Here is a 20,298-nt window from a genome sequence, read left to right on the forward strand (position 1 = left end):
ACGTTACTTGTTATGCTCTTGGTCAGACCAAGTCTCGAAGAGATTTGAAAGCCGATGATAATCAGGATATCACTTCAGTACCACTCCATCTCTCACTGTCACTCTTTTCCTCTCTCATTGTTTGTGTCCTTGTGTCCACACACACACACACACACACACACACACACACACACACACACACACACACACACACACACACACACACACACACACACACACACATACACACACAGGCACACACACACAGGCACATACATGAATCGACTAACACATACACTACAGTTCTTCAATTCCCTATTTTGGCTAACAGTTCAATCACACCTATAGAGGTATTCAGCCTATTTTCATCTAAATAAAATACCAACAGGAAGGTAAATTTAACTATGGGAAATAAGAATGCTTTTGTGGTAGACCTCCATCCAACCCAGGATTTCACACAGCAGGAGAATGTTAGATTGCATTGCATTTTTCTATGGGATTATGAAATGCCAGGAATAGCCGGTAATGTACCGACTGACTGAGAGCTGCATGTATTTGACATTTGACACGCTTCTCAGCACCAGAGAGGAAGGAGGTCATACAATCCCATAGACAGTGTCTGAGGAGCAGGGGAGGGTGTGTGTGTGTGTGTGTGTGTGTGTGTGTGTGTGTGTGTGTGTGTGTGTGTGTGTGTGTGTGTGTGTGTGTGTGTGTGTGTGTGTGTGTGTGTGTGTGTGTGTGTGTGTGTGTTTGTGTGGAGGGGGGTTGGGGTGGGGGTGTGGATATAATGGCAGGCTTTATCACTATATTCATCCATCTCTTCCTCTCCCTCCCCCGTTCTTTCTCTTCATCCTCCCCTCTCTCCCACCCTTCCTCCTCCTCCCTCACCTCTCTCTCTCTCTTTCTCTCTCTCTCACACTCTCTCCATGCCTAGCAGCCTAACTCTTCCCATTTTATTCATCTGACCTTTATTCCTCGGTCTCATGCCATCCCTCCATTCATTCATCCCTTCTTTCCTCTCTTGACCTCCTCACCTTTGTTCTTCCTGCCCCCTCCCCCTATTTGAAAGTCAACTCTTTCATGTGATGTTCACAGCTTTTTTTAAAAAGTATTCATCCCTTCCCCCTGCTCTGCCCATCTTTCGTGTAATCTGACATTACAGTTTTTCTCGATTGGTTTGGCTAATTTCTTGAAGCTGAGATGACATTCCTATAACCATTGGGTCATTTGGCCAAACATTCTTACACTTCCGCACAACACTTCAGATAACTAGCAAAATGTCATATACCTCCCAAAACAGCTCATTCTTGCATCAGCACTAAACCTTCTCCCACATAAATAGTCAGTACCATAAAAATGGCATATACAGTATCCTTCTCAATTGGTTTGGCTCATTTGCATTAATTTAGTCATCCTGTCAAAATAAACTGGATGGTTCAGCATAACTACATGGATCTTCATCCCTTGCTCATATCACTCCAAAAACAGTTTACCCGTGTGTCGAAACTAAATTCCTTCCACAGAATGCCGTTTGAAAAAAATGTCAAGAAATTAGCCAAATAACAGAGGAAACTGTAGTATACACAGTTGTAAAATTATTTTCTACAAACTAGTAAAGTTACAATACCATCTGGCCTGTTGAACACTGTCATGAATTTACTGTTTACAGTAAAGAAATTCTTAAAATATTATGTCCTTGACTGTTTTGACAATTGTGTAGACTACTTTGCATATGATGACTCACACAATGAAATCATGCTCACATGTTTTGGAGAGGCCAACCATTAGACTGAGAATTGTGTAATTCGTTTGGATAAGAAAGGTCAATTTATTTGGAAAATGTGCTAAATGTATGCTCAATGTGTCAACTGTAGGGTACTTGTACATAGCCATCTGCCGAGATGTACTAAACATTTGAGACATGTACAAAGCATTTGAAATTTGATGAAAGCAATAAAAAATGCCATTCTGTTGTGGGAAATTGCAAGTTGGTTTGGAGATTTGTCCATGTTGTTTTGAGAATGTCATTAGCCAAACCAATCGAGAAAAACTGTAATGCTTCTCTCATGCCATCTCTCCTTTCATTCATCCTTCCGGTAACACTTTATTTTAGGGATGCATCTATTAGCACTAATACATACAATGTGCCTGTATAAGTAACTTGTAAGGCATGTACAAAGCAAAATCAAACATTTGTTTGGCATGTATTCGCAAATGTCTTGTTCATGCACAATAAGGGATTTATTACCAATTTAACCTTAGTAAGGACCTAGTAGGCCTTAGCGTTTGCTTAGTACATGCCTTACAAGTTACTTATGCAGACATTAAAATTGTACGTATTAGTGCTAATAGATGTATCCCTAAAATAAAGTGTTACCATCCTTCCATTCCTCTCTCTTGACCTTCTCATCTTTGCTCTTCCTGCCACCGCCACCATCACCATTAGCACCACCAGGAAGTCAACTCTTTTATGTGACTTTCCCCAGCATTCTGCTTTCATCTTCCTCATTTCATTAGAACACGTCCTTGTCCCTCCATTTTATGTGACAGTCACAGCTTTTTTTAAAAAAAATATTCATCCCTTCCCCCTGGTCTGCCCGTCTTTTCTGTAATCTGACAATACTGCTTCTCTCATGCCATCTCTCCTTTCATTCATCCTTCCATTCCTCTCTCTTGACCTTCTCATCTTTGCTCTTCCTGTTACCACCATCTCCACCATCACCATCTCCACCATCGCCACCACCAACAGGAAGTCGACTCTTTTATGTGACAGTCACAGCTTTCTTACTGTATTCATCCTCTTTCCCCAGCATTCTGCTGTCATCTTCCTCCTTCATTTCATTAAAACATGCCCTTGTTCCTCCATCCTCCTTTAAGTCTGTCTGTCTGTCTACCTCTCTCTGACTCTCTCTCCCGCCCAACCAATCCATGCATGTGACTTCCTGTGGTTCTTTGTCTCTGTCTGCTTTCTATATGCTTTCTTTCTTTCTCTAATCCTTCCTCTCTTTTCCTCTCCCTTTCTCCTCCTTCAGCTGTTCATTCTGAGCTGTGGGGTCATACACTCACAGTCAAATACAGTTTTCCAGAGTGTGCTGCGAGGCTTAGTTTGACATCTATATAACCTTCTTAGGTGCTGATTACACATATGTGGATATTTTTTCCCTATAAAAACGACGTGGACAAAAATAAAAACTCCATTGTGACAGGTGTGTGTTAGCCCCCTAAATTTCTAAAAGATTTCTAAAACTCTGTTTACGTGTGAATAAGAGGCCAAAACGGATGCATTTTCAAAAAACAAAATTGTGTAAACAGCTGCTAGATAACCCCCTTAATGATCTACTCTGACCTACACCCCTGGAATATTACCAATAAACACTGACACTATGGATAGGTACCATGATCAAAACTCATTTCCTCCCTTGTGCTTATGGCCTTGCGATAACGTCCCATTGGCGATAGAAGATTAAATCAATATCTCGCAAAAGTCGAGGAAAGGAGTTTTGATAATGCAATGTACCCCATATCAGCAAACGAAAAACCCATTCCTTCTGCTCATGGGTGCTGCTAGAGGGGAAAGGTTTTACAGACTCTAAGCACTGACAGCACTGACAGGGGCCCGTAAGGGGGGGTGCAAAATTCGACTCTTTCATGGGGCCCAACATTTCTGGTGGCGCCCCTGCCTCTGTTCCCCCCTGTGCTCCTAACGCAGGTGATTTCGGTCATCAACCTGGCTGAAGGCTGGACTGGTAATCTGACATACAGGGTATTTTCCCAGTGGGCTGACTGTCCTCATAGACCGATGCTGTTTTGTTTGTTGTTTGTTGTTGTTGTTGTTGTTGTTGTTGTTGTTGTTGTTGTTGTTGTTTTTGTTTTTGTTTTTGTTGTTGTTGTTGTCTTTTCCCCTAAGACATCAGCCCACCATTTAGCAAGCAAATATGTGTGGAAGAGTTTTTATGCTGAACCCGGAATGTCTGCCCCTGCTAGAAATCAGTTTGAGTTTGGGAGACTGCAGCCCTCTACTGTGTATAGTTGTATACAGCATTCATCTGTCCACATCTGTAATGCATTAGCCTGGCTAAAGGCTTTGTTAGTGCACCAGTTTCCCCATAATAACAGCGATTAGCCAACACACATTTGATAGGAATCAGACAAGGGCTGTGTACAGTGCTTACTGTAGGTCATCCAGTGTTTGTGCTTGTGTGTGCGCTTGTGTGTGCGCTTGTGTGTGCGCTTGTGTGTGCTTGTATGTGTGTGCGTGTGTGCGTGTGTGCGTGTGTGTGTGTGTGTGTGTGTGTGTGTGTGTGTGTGTGTGTGTGTGTGTGTGTGTGTGTGTGTGTGTGTGTGTGTGTGTGTGTGTTAGTGTGTGTGTGTTTGACTGCGTGTGTCTGAGTGTACACAACTCAACCCCGCGAGCCCTGGAAATGTGTTTGAGAGTGACGCCGCTATTCAATGGGGGAGACAAAATGGCCTTAGGCCGCCCTAGAATGGACCTTTTGTGTTGGAGGTTTTCACCAGAATGGACCACACACAGAGAAAGTCCTGTACAGTACTCAGTGTCATTAGCTCTCTCTCTCTCTCTCTCCCCGGCTCCCTCTTTATTGCTCTCTATCTGTCAATCTCTCTTTTTCTCTTTCAGCCCTGTTTCCCTTTCATCTCTCTCACTCTATGTTATCTCTCTGGTTTGTCTTTCTTGAAACTACTCCACAAAGCTCTATCACTCTATCATATATACTATATGCCACAGTAACCATGTAGGGCTAGTGGTAGATCACATTCGAGAGGGAGGCCAGCGTGGAGGACCTCCAGTCAGTCAGTTAGTTTGACTGCACTGACATATGTTCTTTATATCATCTGTGTTCTGCATCATCACGCTAAGAGTACGTATAAGTATATTTCATATGACATTCAACAAATGTATTGGTTTTATGGCAAGTAATGTGTCTTGTCTACTCTGGCTTTTGTTTCCAATTTTAGTGTGTCCTCCTGACTAAGGGAATCTGCTTTGGGATCCTCCATGATGATGCAAAAGGTGAATATGTGTGCTTGTCTGTCTGACCGTTTTGTACTACAGTGATAGCTAGTTGTAAAATATGTCATCTATTCTATTGCATTGCCCCCGGGCCTACAATACAGTGAAAACGTACTCCTCTCTTTCATCCGTGTCTCAGTGAGCACCTCATTTAGTCTCTCGTATGACTCAGTAAAAAGTGGATGACTCATAGCTTTGAACAAGAGATTTTTTTCCATCATTGAAAAATAGACAGCCATTTCCCATCATGTTTCCATGTTGGCCTACTGTAAGCTCAAGGGGTTTGCTGGGTTTGTAGCATGGTACGTCATCCATAAAGCTCCAGTCAATGTACATTTCCCTGTACGCTTTAAGTCTGGGCCGGGTCTTCTGGGAGATCTTAAGTCTTACGTCTTCTGTATTGATTGACTCTATTGGCTAAATCCGAAATATTCACTCATTCATGATTATCCAAAGTGCACTACCGCAAGCAGGGAACAAGTCAATGTAACTCAATGTTTAGTGAACAAATGACAATGTCCGCATATTTGTATGCATAGTTAAATCCCAATATCATTGTTTGGCTCATTCTTATGTATTATAAGATATTTTCTTAGAACCTTTCTTCTTCATCTTTCTTTCTTCATCTATTTTCTGTCTGTTTTTCACCAAGACAAAAATACATTTTACCGCTTGCTGTATACCAACATGTGATATGTCTGTGTCTGAGATTCACGTCTCTCTTCTCCTGTGCTCTGTCTCTCTCTCTCTCTCTCTCTCTCTCTCTCTCTCTCTCTCTCTCTCTCTCTCTCTCTCTCTCTCTCTCTCTCTCTCTCTTTCTCTCTCTCTCTCTCTGTTCTGTTCCTGTGAGCAGCAGCCGACACGCACGTCTCCTGGAAGTGTGTGCTCCCTCCGTGGGCCGCATGGGCCAGGGTCGCCTGCGGTGGCCATTGTGGTGAGAGACCGACCGTTACTTCCTGTTACAAACCGTTTGCTTTTCGTTTCACTATATTGAGTCCTTCATGTGACTGTGTATGGTGTGTCTGTTTGTGTAGATTTCACACTTATACTGTACAATATACTTGTACTTTACAATACAATATACTGTATGTGAAGGATGAATTAATTAGAAGTTAATTTTACCTTGGACCGCACTGTATGTGTACACAAGGTTACATTTGGGAACCCTGTTTTAGTAAATACACAGGAATTAATTGTACAAAGTACTAATTATTTGTATGTGAATGGGGGAGAGAGAGAGAGAGAGAGAGAGAGAGAGAGAGAGAGAGAGAGAGAGAGAGAGAGAGAGAGTTTTTAAACAAACACCTGCCTGAGAGTTTGTTTGAGTATGATTCTGTGTGTGCGTGCGTGCGTGCGTGCGTGCATGCGTGCGTGCGTGCGTGCATGCGTGCGTGCATGTGTGTGTACTAGTGCCAGAGAGGTCTCCAGAGCATCCTCCCTTTTGCCCCAGTTCTGTCTATGAGTCCTGTGAGAATTCCTCATTGCACCACTGTGCTTTCTCTCTCTCTCTCTCTCTCTCTCTCCCTCACTCTCTTTCTCTCCCTATCTCTCTCGTTATCTCTCTTTGCTTCCCTCATTACTGCGTTACTGCCTCCCAATTCTCCATCCCTCATCTCCTTTACTCTCTCTCTCTCTCTCTCTCTCTCTCTCTCTCTCTCTCTCTCTCTCTCTCTCTCTCTCTCTCTCTCTCTCTCTCTCATTATGCACCTCTCTTGCATTCCTCTTCCTCTCCATCTAACCTACAGGCCAAGATGGACAACCAGGTGATAGGCTATAAGGACCTGGCAGCCATCCCTAAGGACAAGGCCATTCTGGACATCGAGCGGCCGGACCTGATGATCTACGAGCCCCACTTCAGCTACACACCGCTGGAGCTGTCCGAGTGCGCTGAGGTTGGTCTCTCCCTCTGCCCTCAGATTATGACTTTTAAAGGGCAACTCCTGCCAATTTCAATGTGCTGTTGTATTGCTCACGCTACCCTTGACTTGTCAGTACTCGGTGACGCCGCATTTTTTGCCTCAGCCCTTTCTGAGATATGAGCTATTCTAATGGGGGCAACTTTTGTTTACATTCCACATTTATTCCCAAAAACATCCAAAAGGTTATGCAACATCAGCAGACAGCTAGCAAACAGCGATACCTTTTGGGAAAATATTTGGAGTAGGCCTATGCTCATTTTTTTTAAAAATGTAAACAAAAGTTGCCCCCATTAGAATAGCTCATATCTCGGAAAGGGCTGGGCCAAAAACTGCGGCGTCACCGGGTACTGACAAGTCAAGGGTAGCGTGAGCAATACAACAGCACATTGAAATTGGCAGGAGTTGCCCTTTAACACATTCCCTTAGCCTACATACTGTAACTATGTATGTATGTACAGGGCAGCTTAAAAGCAGTAGGGGTGGTGCAAACGGGTATGGTGTCCCGGGCCCAGGGACAGAGGGGGCCTAGAATTAGCCCTCATTACACCCTAGGTATGTACTACTGCATATGAGGCCCTTTCAGATGACTCTGTCCCGGGCCTGGCCACTACTGTTAGCAGCCCTGCGTAGGCAGATTTTGTAAATTATTATTTGTTAGCAGTATAATGTGCAGCTGTGCCATTCGCAATGCCCTAGTGCCATAATGGGCTATGGTCTTCATGTGTGTGGGCGGCTAATGGACATTGCCTAGACCTTGCAGTTAAGGAAACATAACCAGTGGCTCCTTCTGTAAATGTGTGATAGAGTGACCATCACAAGGGTTGTGGCATGACGGGCAGCTGTGTGAGGGACATCATGAGTCTGTGAAGCACATGGGTGCACTTCCTGAAGGTGAAGGCAGTGTGATGGAGTGAACATCACTAGGGTTGTGGGTGTGTTCTGACTGTCACGCCAACGAGCCAAGCTCTTTGGTGTAATGTTCAGAGCCCTCAGTTTGAGTCCCGGCTGGGAAACTCTACTCCCTTTAGCTACGAAACCGGAATTCTGAATTCTGAATAAGAGAAAGATGAGGCAAAAGCATGCACTTATGGTAATGCCAAGGTCCGATTGGTGAACTAGGTGATTCAGTCAGTATAGAAAGGGCTCAGTGCCAGAGTTTGGATGCCCAGTCAGGGGATGTTGAAATCTCAGTCTGATCATCATCCACACTGCTGGGTCACCCTCTTAAGGGTGGCTTGCCTGTCATAACTGAATTATAGATGTCGGTGAGAGACAGCGTCTGCTCTGATGTGAATGCGTTTGCTCATATAAATCTGTCTGAGACTGAACACTACAGACGTTGTCAGTTAAATGAGCAAAATATGGAGGAAAAAAATGTCCAAGGTGCTCTTGTCTACTATGTATATTGGAAGAGCTCTTTTCCAAAACGCTATATCCGCCATTTTTGACTTTTTGCATTTTAATATTGGAATTGACTGTTAATAGGTCCTATCATCTATGTGTGAATTCTTGCCATTCAAATGTTTTGAGAACATTCTTTTAAACCTCTATAAAATGTATTTTGCAATGCAATTCAATGGAATGCCCATTACAAAAATGTCAATTTCCCAACATTCTATAAAATGCATATATCTCATTTTGGAAAAGAGATCTTCATTGTCTGTGACTTAACACAGATGTTGTCAGTTAAATGGAGAAAAATATGTTGCCAGTTACATATAGAGAAAATGTGTCTAAGGTGCTCTTCTTGCGTACAAAAATAGACTTCATTGTGTCAGCTTTGAAAGGCGAGCCAAGGACAGCTTGAGGTGAAAGTGGCAACGCAACGCGTTTGGACGGGAAGTAGTAACCATGGGTACGGTACTGTTCTGTACATCTCGTTTATGCAACTCCAGCGCTGTTCTCTTTATGCAGTACCCCTCGCTGCTCCAGTCGCCACTCTTATGTAATGTAAGGCTGTGCTAGTCCAGCACTGATGTAAAACCCACAGACATGCAGTTCTTTACCATCCAGGCTCTCTGGTGTCCATTTGTGCTGCATTGGGTGCTAGTCGTGGAGTAGTGGTATCGAAGATGTGCATAAGGTACTATTTGTGAACAATAGTGAGGTGTGAGATTTCAGATATGTTTGAACAATGCCAGTATTGCTTAATAATCCCCATCGCATGTAGCACATATTGCTTAGTAGTGATGTTGCCCTGCCATTCCTGAAATCCTAGGGCAGTGGTTCTCAATATTTTTTGAATAAACACCTACTGGACCTCATGATAAACTCAACGCCCCATTGACCTCATCAGAAGCATGCCAACACCCCCCTTTAGTACTAGAAAATGAAATGGATTAATTCACTCAAATGTAAACTAGGCACCACCCTTAGGGCTCCCCAACGTGGAGCCCCAGGTGAGAAGCACTATCCTGGCGGGGAAACACTGGCATGAGAAGGCCTACAGGCAACACCCTCTGTTGTTCTGTTTTAAACACAGCTGCCATTGGTACCTCAGATGTGGCTGTCATTGGCACCTCATGTTCCCCTGGTCCTGGTTAGTATTACAGCTTGTATGCCTGTCAGAAAGCCAACTTGTACACACCTCATTTTGTACACAGTGCACAGTACTGTGGGACCAACTACACTCTGTAAATTGTTAAATCCACTCTCTAAAGTGTTGAATTAATACTGGGTTTTACTGTGTCACCACTGTATGGCTCCAGGAGGGATCCTGGCGAGTAATGAGACTTGAGACGTGAAGAGGGTGCGAGGCCGTGTTTAGTGTGGGATAACAGGACAAAATGGAGTAGAGCTCTAAGGGGATTTACAGTATATGGCTCAGTGTGTTACTTTGTGTGGACTTGAAGAGGTGCGGTAGCCCCTTAATGCGCGCCTTACCTCCAGTGGCACGCTGTAATAGTCATTTAAATGTAACTACCATAGCAATACAATATTATGACACTACACAGGCCCTTTAGTAATGCACCACAACTTGGTCATTACCATACTGGTGACAACAAAGTCATAAAGCCGCGTCTTAAGGGGTTAAGGCTTTTTTCCTTATGTTTACCTTCCTGTAAAACCCTGTGTAGCATCTTATCAACTGTACACCTGTCGGAAACCCAACGTCACTGTATGAGGAGAAATCCTTTTTTTTTATTTGTCCTTTATTTTACTAGGGTAGTCACATTAGGTAGTCACATCCTGGCGACTAATGAGTCTAATGAGGGCGTGAGGCTGTGTTAAGTGAGGGATAACGCTACAAAATGGAGCAGCAGTCAATGGGGATTTGTAGTATATGGCTCAGTGTGTCACGCTGTCTCAGTTCAATACGGGTGCCGGGCCGGTCGGGGTTTGCTGGATCCCGTGTCAGTTTTCCTGCCCGACCCGCCGGGCTGCCAAAAGAGATCTGTCTCTCTCATACTGACTCAACACCTGGGCAAACGTCAATAGTGATCAATAGAAGATGTGTTAAACTGGCAGTCAGAGCCCAGAGACCTAGACACACTGACAAACACACACGTACGAGCTCACACTCAACCACATGCCCACTTGCTAGCTCACACACGAACGCACATTACATTTTTTCTCTATTTCTCTGCCCCTCTCTTGTCTCTGTAACACACATGGTTTTTATTACCCTCTTGTATACAGACAGATGCACACATAGGCACACACACACACAGATGCACAAGCATGCACACGCACGTATGCATGCACGCACGAACGCACACACACAGTGCATACACACACACATGCACACACAAACACACATGCACACACACACACACACACACACACACACACACACACACACACACACACACACACACACACACGCACACACACGCACACACAGAAAAGTTATTTCCCTGTTGCCCTTTGTAATGAAACTGCTACGCTCCATTAGGCCTGTAAATCTGTCTGCTGGAATCTCTGCATCTCACTAAACGCATCTCTCTCTCCCCCCCCCCTCTCTCCCTCTCCCTCTCTCTCTCTCTCTCTCTCTCTCTCTCTCTCTCTCTCTCTCTCTCTCTCTCTCTCTCTCTCTCTCTCTCTCTCTCTCTCTTCCAGAGATCACTGTCACCACGCTCCATCTCTCCTCCTCCGTCTCCTGAGGTAAGATGGATGGTCAGCATTTCTCGGTCTGTCTGCCTCTGTCTTTGTCTGTCTGGTTGTGTGTCATTAGCTCTCTCTCCCCCTGTCTGTCTCTCTCCCTTTCTCCCTTTCTCTGTCTGTCTGTCTGACTGACTGACTGACTGTCTGTCTATCTGTCTGTTTCTCTTTACATAACTCTGTAAGTGTCCACATGAGTGTGAAGGAGTTTGTGGTGATGGCTGGACTGTTGTACTACAGTATGCACAGCTATGCAGGCTGCCATTACATAATATTTATATATAATTCTTTTCACTTCCCATTACATATAACTTATGCTGCACCTACCCATAGGAAAACATGGCTATACGAATCTTATATGTTCCACAAAATACATGTGTAGTAAGAAATGTACGTATAGTCTATATACTGCAGTTACTCTACTCTACATACTAAATGAATCCCTTTGCAAGTTCACTGTAATATAGTGTAGATCTTATCATGGTTCCTGATCCTATGGCTACTGACATGTCCTGTAGGTCTATATGCTCTTTCCTCACTTTGTGTGGCTGGCATTAATAGCAGAGGTGGAACGTAACTAAGTATTTTTACTTCGTTACTGTACTTAAGTAGTTTTTTCTGGAATTTGTACTTACTTGAGTAAAAATAAAAATGCAGACTTTTACTTTTACTCAATTAATTTTTTTGACAATTACTTGTACTTTCTACTCCCTACATTTCTAGAGGAAGACTTAGTTACTAGTTACATTTATCCTACGTTTTCCTGTGGTGTTTCGTGGATATTTGAGTAGGCTAGCCTCAGCTGCGGGCAGGGAGGTGGGACCAAGCCCCTCTTCCAAACTGACACCCAGACAGAAAAGATACTTTAAAAATCATTAACAGGACTCCATAGTCATGTTCTAATAGAACCGAAAACCGTTGCAGAAACTTTTTTCTATTGGATGAAGTAGGCAGACATGGAGAAAGACAGACACGGAGAAAGACAGCCATTGCGCAAGTACTTGTACTTTTGTACTCAAAAAGCACATTTTAAAGTTAGTACTTAGGACTTTTACTTAAGTACATTTTTGGTATACAACTTTTACTTTCACTTGAGTCATTTTGTCGCAGGGTACTTCTACTTTTACTTAAGTACACAACTTCAGTACTTCTTCCACCTCTGATTAAAAGATGACTGATAATGCATAGCCTTTACCTGCCTAATGAGGCTTTTAAAGATGGCCGATGTCGACCCTGACAAACATGCTGACATGTGCTAAGTGTACAGTACAGTAGCTACTTCTTGAGGGCCCTTATTGAGCTGCCTCATGGGAGTCATTATTTATGACTCATGTATATTTATTACTTTCCACGTTGGTTTTTGCTCAAAGACTATATGCTTTCTATGAACTCGTAGTACTGCCATGGAATGAAACACACACAAAAAAAACCATTTCAAATGTGAGGACTCCTAATTCCTCATTCTTTTCATTCTTTTCATTCAAAATTGTTTTTTGGGGGCTTTTTGGCCTTTATTATTGCAGGACAGTGTGAGAGTAGACAGGAAATGATTGGGAGAGAGAGATGGGAGAGGAAATGACCCCGGTTCAATCTGGGCAATGTAAGCCCAAATGTGGGGGGCTTAGCGCGCTACGCCACAGCGCCCCCCACCTCATTCCTCATTCTACGTAAAACTTGTATACATTCCATGGTCACAGCATGGTTCAACAAATCTGAAGCATTTTCAACAGTTGACGTTTGCGACAAAAAACAGACTTTGTGGTTAGAATTGCCAATCAGACCTACTCAATTGTTCACCATGAGAAGTTCAATTCTGAAGCAACGCCGGAATAAATGACTACCTGTTTCAGGTAAAAATAAAAACAGTGTTATGTGAACTGGCTGCAACTGATACCTGCTTTGAATGCATTGAATCGAAGGTGACTGATGTTAAATGAAAAAAAAAGGTAATTTGAACCATTTTCTGCTCAATTATGCAACCGAACAACCGATTTGGACCCCCTTGAAAGCGAGATGATTCATCTCAAGGGGCTATCCTTAATAAAAATTGAAATTGAAATTGAAATTTTATTGGGGGGGTTTTCCGTAGGCGCTGCCCAAGGACCCCAGGGAGTGGCTGGAGCAGAGGTGTTCCTCTGGGGGGTCCTCCCCAGCCTCCAGTACCCAAACCAGCAGCAAGGCCAGCCGCAGCAGCGCCCCCACCACCACCATCACCTCCGCCACGTCCGCCGCCTCCGCCTCCGCCTCCGCCTCCGCCAAGGCACCCTACCAGCAACATTTCCACAGACCAGGTGAACCATTGGAATTACGTAAACACACATAATTTAAAAAAAAACTTTTAATTTCACTTTTTAAAATAAATTAATGAAGTTAAGTTTAGAAACGAAAAAAAAAATATATATATCGATCTGAGAGATCTCTCTCTCTCTCTGAGATGCATCTGTTTGGTTTTCCAAAAACAGGACGATTCTAGTGAAATCAAATGATGTCACAATCAACTGTTGATGTCACAGATGATTTTCCATCAACATTTTAGTAGAATAGAACACACAGTTTGTGATTAGAACAGCATATCCGGCACAGAATATCCGGCACAAGACGCATCACCTGGTGTTCAAGGTGTTGGAACTCTCGAGCCAGGTGCAATCATATCTTATGCGGCCTCGTGGCTCATCGTTTTAAACCTTTTCCATTATCTGTTCGCAATACATCTTTGCCCAAAACCATCTCTTCCACGCAAATTAACTGTGTGCAACTCTTTGAAGCGCATCACGTTGAAGGGAATAATCTTTTTTGATGGAAAAAGCACTCACTGTATGCTATACAGTAGAACCCAGGCAGAGGGGATGCATGTGGACTTTTATAAAATAACTTTTACTTTCTCAATCCAATAAGTCAGCCAATTAGTCACGGCTAACCATGTGCACAGTCAAATATACCCTAAAATAGTCTCTAACTCTCCCACTGTTTGTGTGTTTTACAGCTAATGGCATAAATATATACAAGAAACCACCAATTTACAAGCAAGGTACAGTGTTTGATTCCATTTCTTGTACTGTGTACATTATCTCTGAATTATGAAGAAGCAATGCAGCCAATAATTTAGTAGCCTAATTTAACTCTCTCTCTCTCTCTCTCTCTCTCTCTCTCTCGCTCTCTCTCTCTCTCTCTCTCTCTCTCTCTCTCTCTCTCTCTCTCTCTCTCTCTCTCTCTCTCTCTCTCTCTCTCTCTCTCTCTCTCTCTGCCTGATTCTATTCTTGTGTGTGTCTGTGTGTGTGTGTGTGTGTGTGTGTGTATGTGTGCGTGCGTGCGTGCGTGCGTGCAGACTTATCAGCTCCTGTCCCACATGGAAAGCACATTGAGGATCTGATCATCGAGTCGTCCAAGTTCCCCGCGGCTCAGCCACCAGACCCCAGCCAGCCCTCCAAGATAGAGACAGAGTACTGGCCCTGTCCACCCTCATTGGCTGTTATTGGTATACCTTCATCTCTTCATCTCTCTCTCTCTCTCTCTCTCTCTCTCTCTCTCTCTCTCTCTCTCTCTCTCTCCATTTCTCTCTCTCTATCGGTCCTCTGTATCTATCTCTATCTCTTCTCTCTCTCTCTCTCTCTCTCTCTCTCTCTCTCTCTCTCTCTCTCTCTGTCTATCGGTCTTCTGTATTTATCTCTATCTCTTCTCTCGTTTTCTCTCTCTCTCTCTCTCTCTCTCTCTCTCTCTCTCTAAATCATTTTGTCTGTGTCCAGCACCTGACAGTTACGTACTGCATACTCACAGTGTCATTATCCCACCCCCTTTCATGGGTACACAATATACCATCTCTCGACATCACCATCTCTCATTCTTTTTCTACCTCTGGACATCTCAAACCATCTTTCACTTTGCATCACTTCCTGTCTACCATTGTCTCTGTTTCTGACTGTCTGTCTGTTTGTCTGTCTGTCTGTCTGTCTGTCTGTCTGTCTGTCTGTCTGTCTGTCTGTCTCTGAGTCTGTCTGTCTGTCTGTCTGTCTGTCTGTCTGTCTGCCTATGTATCTGAGTCTGTCTGTCTGTCTGTCTGTCTGTCTCTGAGTCTGTCTGTCTGTCTGTCTCTGAGTCTGTCTGTCTGTCTGTCTCTGAGTCTGTCTGTCTGTCTGTCTGTCTGTCTGTCTGTCTGTCTGTCTGTGTCTGTGTCTCTGTCTGCCTATGTATCTGAGTCTGTCTGTCTGTCTGTCTGTCTGTCTGTCTGTCTGCCCCACCCCCTCTCCCCCCATCTCTTCGGTCTCTAGTATGTATTTCTGTCTCGCTCTGGGTCTCTATTATCTCTTCCTCTGTATATTTTTCTCATTTCGTCCGTCTCCGGTGCCTGTCAGTTCCACACACAGTCTCATTATTCCCGTCAACCTCCATCTGCATATATCTCTCCCTTCTCCATCGCTTTTCAATAGCTCTATACGCCATGCCCCAGCTCCACACTCTCTGCTCATTTCCATTTAAATGACCCAATACTCACAGACAGAGAAATAAACAACAAACTACCCCAACTCTTGGTTCACAGATAAATACATTAATAACCAAACTCTTCACAGAGATGAATACAAAAATAATTAAACAAACAAACAAATTAATGAATGAATGAATGACCGTCTATGTTTTTTCTTTCCTTACAGAGAAGGAGTGGAAGCAGAAGTCCCAGTCACAGCAGAAGGATGGAGAGAGGAACGAGGAGGACGAGGAGTATGATGATGGAGATCTGTCAGACGATATGTGGAGCCTCAGGCAGATGCAGAAACAACAACTCAATAAGGTACAGTACAGTACAGTCAGAGATTCTTTAAGTATAGAGATATGCCAACATAATAGGTTTCTATGGGCACCTAACGTGACCAGGTTCCGGTCTGCCTAAAGGGGCGTGTCATAATGCTCCTAGCATTGAATAGAACAGTCCTCAGGTCTGCCTAGGTCTGCCTAAAGGGGGATTTCCCCCCCAATAATAGAACCCGGAAACAATGGGCCAATGGAACCTCTCTCTCTCTACTCTCTCTGGTACAGTACAGTAGGTAGGGTGCGGGTAGGTTGGAAAGTGGGTAGTGTAGGCCTACAGTAGGTACACTATATTGCTTTAACCAATTTTAGCTTGATGACTCGTATATTTTTTCATATATTAGTTTTACCTTTGGAGTCTGGAGACACATAGTATACGCTGCATTTAGGCTCTTGAGATTTTAGCTTTTTTAAATTAAAATATGGGTATGTTACATCGCAATGAAAGTGAAAGTGAAAGCCCATTGGGAAACTCCAACTCCCATTGCCATTGTGACACAGCACTCCGCAGCACACAAGTGTTCACTGCACACTGCACACAACTAAATTGCATTTACTGTATGCCTCACCCGTGCAAGGGGGCAGACCCCAATGGCGCCCCAAGGGAGCAGTGCGGTGGGACGGTACTATGCTCAGGGTACCTCAGTCATGGAGGAGGATGGGGTAGAGCACTGGTTAATTACTCCCCCCACCAACCAGGTGGTAGGAAGAGGGTAGGTTGGAAAGTGGGTGGGTAGGTTCACTAGGTACACTATATTGCTTTAAGTATTCGCTAACCTGCCGTGACTCACATATGAGCTTAAGTGCCATCCCATTCCTAACCCATAGGGTTCGATATGATATCGCTACACCTAGGCCCGCCAACAGGTGGGGACAAAGGGGCATGTTGCCCCGGGCTCAGGGAGATAGGGGACCCAAAATTGGGTCTTCATTATGCATATATTGGGGAGGGGGCCCTTTCAGATGACTTTGTCCCGGGTCCAGCAAAAGCTGTCAGCAGCCCTGGCTCTTCCACAGCTATTCCAGCTTTAGGATACCAAAACGTCTTGGACAATTCCATGCTCCCAACCTTGTGGGAACAGTTTGGAGCAGGCCTCTTCCTCTTCCAACATGGCAATGCCCCAGTGCACAGCACACAGCAGGGTCCATAACATATTTTACTGCACGTCTTGCGTTGCTATTGTTTTTATGCTGTTATGCTTTTTGTTTTCTCCCTTCTCTCTTGTTTTCTGATTGTTTTGCATAGTTTTTATCACTGTACAGCACATTGAGTTACTCTGTGTATGAAATGTGCTTTAAAAATAAAATGGCCTTGCCTTGCCTAAAGACAGATAACAGTCTGGTGTGGGGGAACTTGACTGGCCTGGAGAGTCCTGAGCTGAAAACGATAGAAAACCTTCTCGGCCAACATCAGTGTGTGATGCCCTTATGGAAGAATGGTAAAAAAAATCCTATAAACACACTCCTCAACCTTGTGGACAGCCTTCCAAAAAGAGATGGAGCTGTAATTGCTGCAAAAGGTGGACCGACAACATCATATTGAACCATTTGGGTTAGGAATGGGATGGCACTTAAATACAGATGTGAGTCAAGACAGGTTATTGTGGGGTAAGTGGATAGGGATGTAAAAATGTAAGTCAATCCACTTCCTCTTATCCATCTTGCAGGCCTCTGGCATCTTGCCTCTTCCCGCTGTGTCACCCCCTCCTCCATTGAGAAAACTTGCAAGTTAAAAGTTTTCTCACTGTCAAGCACCACAGAACAACCTTTTGGGGACTTTACACCATTCAACATCTAGATTTTAAATGAGAGAATCACATTGGAATCATGTGTTTGGGTGGATATTGAATAAAAACTGGACAGAACATCTCTCAATTTCATTTTTTGCAGGTTAGCTATACAGCATATGGTGAATTCAGGTAAATTGGGCCACTTTGGGCCATTTGCTTATATCATATTAATCAGTTGCCCAATTTACCTGAATTCACCCCTATGTATAGCTATAGCGCATACAGAATAGGCCAACTTTCGATAAAACACAGTTTTACTCACTCCTGTTGAAAACCGGATGGTCACCCCAAGTTAAACTCACATGCAAGACTTTCATAGCGGTGCGTCACCACGGCTGGCTGTGTTACCCGGTGTTTCCCAATTGACATAAATAATGCAGTAATTCTGTGTTGCGTCACATCGAAAAAAGGCGTTGCCCACAAAGGTTTATGTCGACCCATTTTTTTTTAAAACATGTAGAGTCATTTTTTTCTGCTTGTTTTCAAAACAAGCAACGCCTGGTGGCCCGAAACCTAGCTTAGCTTAGCTATCAGCTGGTTGCTACTCTCAGATACACACAAAGCACTAAGCCTCATACATACAGCCTGCTCACTCTGGTCGCTCCGTGCCTGCAGTTCGCCAGGGGTCACTGTCAAAAGAGCACAGCCCTGAATGGAGACTGCACGCCTCCGTTGGTGCCCCTATAGTGCAGTATCACCTGGGGAAGTGGCGACTCTTACCTTAGACGATTTTTCTGCAGAGCAGGAGGAAGGAGCCAATCAGAGACGGATATACACGAGAAACCCTGAAGACCCTCTCGTTTCTTTACAAATCACCTTGCTAGCTTGCAAAAACGGCCTAAAACAAAGCAACGTTTTTTAAAACGGGACCAACGCGTAACACATTCAATAACAATGGGTCAACAGCAATATTAATGAAATGGCGTTGAGAGGACATCTTTAATGTAACTAGCAATGGAGTGTAGCCTAGCTACCCTTTGTCAATATCCGACAAGAACAACTGTCGAACACTACTGTAGTGCTCGTGAAAGGAGAAACCCTAATGTATTATGTATGAGCAGTGAGCACATCACATCACACATCAAAAATGTGTAAATGGATCTACAGCCGTCTACAGCACAGGGATAGGGCTGCTGACAGGGTTTGGCCAGGCCCAGGACAAAGTCATCTGAATGCCCCCCTCAATACATACAATGTAATTAGGACCAAATTCTGGGGCCCCTCTCCCTGGGCCTGATACAACTGACCCTTTTGTCCCCCCTTGTTCACTTCCCTGCACAGAGCACTCATCCATTTAAGATTTTTTCTAAAATCGACTGGGTTTGGCACTCTTGGGTATAGGCAACAGTAAAGGCATTCATTTGGGACCCATATCAGATTGCCCTAAAAAATGTCCAGGGGACGTATCCAGTTTTTACTGCGAGCTTCAGCTATCGATTCCATTGCAGCCTTGTGTCGGGTTGTGGGGCTTGGGACTTTTTTTTTCTTCTTTGTCTCCATCCACACTCTGATTCTATTGTGTTCTTCATCTCATTCTCTCTCTCTCTCTCTCTCTCTCTCTCTCTCTCTCTCTCTCTCTCTCTCTCTCTCTCTCTCTCTCTCTCTCTCTCTCTCACATACACACACACCCTCTCCTTCCTTCCTCTCTCTGTCTTTTTCTCTCTCTTTTTCTTTCTCTCTCCTCCCCTTCATGGTTTGGTCTCTCTCTCTCTGTCTCTCTCTCCCTCTCCCTCTCCAGATCACGTCCAATATTGGGAAGTTGATCCTGAAGGAGGAGATTGATGGGGGAGGAGCCCCTGTGCGCCGGAAAACCCGCTCCCTGCCCGACCGGACGCCCATGCAGATAGGTGTGTGTGTGTGTGTGTGTGTGTGTGTGTGTGTGTGTGTGTGTGTGTGTGTGTGTGTGTGTGTGTGTGTGTGTGTGTGTGTGTGTGTGTGTGTGTGTGTGTGTGTCGGTCTGTCTGTCTGTCTGTCTGTCTGTCTGTCTGTCTGTCTGTCTGTCTGTGTAAAAGACACACCTATTTGCCCTATTTGTATGAGACCATAGTAGACTGATATATGCCAAACTGACTCATCCTGGCATGGCGTCTTTGCATGCATGAGGCTGTATGTGTCAGCTGTTGTCCATCGCACGTCAGTCAGTGAAAAATGACAAGACACAGTCTGATGGCTGACGACTGGCCAGCATCAGCCCCGTGAGCTTAGTGAAGCTGGAGGGGAGGGGGGGATACATACATTGTATGTATTCACAGGGCCGCTGACAGCTTTGGCTGGGCCTGGGACAACATAATCTAAAAGGGCCCCCCTACCCAATACATGCAATGTAATAATAACTCAATTCTGGGCCTCTCTTCTTCCTTGGCCCGAGGCAACTGACCCCTTCCCCCTTTTAGATTACTTTAGAGGGCCTTTTAGATTACTTTGGCCCGGCCAAAGTTGTCAGCGGCCCTGCGTGAGATGCTCAGTCCAGTCCAGGAACTTGAAAAATAACAAAGTCAGCTGTTCCGTGTTAGATCTCGCCGCCAGACAGTTGAGCGGTATTGCATGCGACAGGCGTGATCGGAGAATGAGATAAGCAGCGTCATCGCCCGGGTTGACGGATCTGACAGACGGGCTCCAAAGCATATCAGCTGCCAACTACATGTCAGAGCTGGATGTCTGATAGGCCACTGACAGGTGC

At 44.3% G+C, this 20,298-nt stretch overlaps 1 protein-coding gene across 1 annotated transcript in view; it reads left to right on the plus strand.

The window, feature by feature from the left end:
- LOC134444624 (dematin-like) overlaps positions 1 to 20,298 on the plus strand; it is a 77,739-nt gene that overhangs the window by 51,702 nt on the left and 5,739 nt on the right. Inside the window, exons 3-11 of the mRNA XM_063193881.1 lie at positions 4,954 to 5,008; positions 5,862 to 5,942; positions 6,754 to 6,900; positions 10,987 to 11,031; positions 13,118 to 13,319; positions 14,012 to 14,056; positions 14,354 to 14,503; positions 15,675 to 15,811; positions 19,357 to 19,465. Coding sequence (XP_063049951.1) covers positions 4,994 to 5,008; positions 5,862 to 5,942; positions 6,754 to 6,900; positions 10,987 to 11,031; positions 13,118 to 13,319; positions 14,012 to 14,056; positions 14,354 to 14,503; positions 15,675 to 15,811; positions 19,357 to 19,465 — 931 coding nt within the window. The 5' untranslated portion in view covers positions 4,954 to 4,993. The remainder of the gene's footprint in view (positions 1 to 4,953; positions 5,009 to 5,861; positions 5,943 to 6,753; positions 6,901 to 10,986; positions 11,032 to 13,117; positions 13,320 to 14,011; positions 14,057 to 14,353; positions 14,504 to 15,674; positions 15,812 to 19,356; positions 19,466 to 20,298) is intronic.

The sequence above is a fragment of the Engraulis encrasicolus genome, chromosome 3, assembly GCF_034702125.1.
Source record: "Engraulis encrasicolus isolate BLACKSEA-1 chromosome 3, IST_EnEncr_1.0, whole genome shotgun sequence".
Classification (NCBI taxonomy): Eukaryota; Metazoa; Chordata; class Actinopteri; order Clupeiformes; family Engraulidae; genus Engraulis; species Engraulis encrasicolus.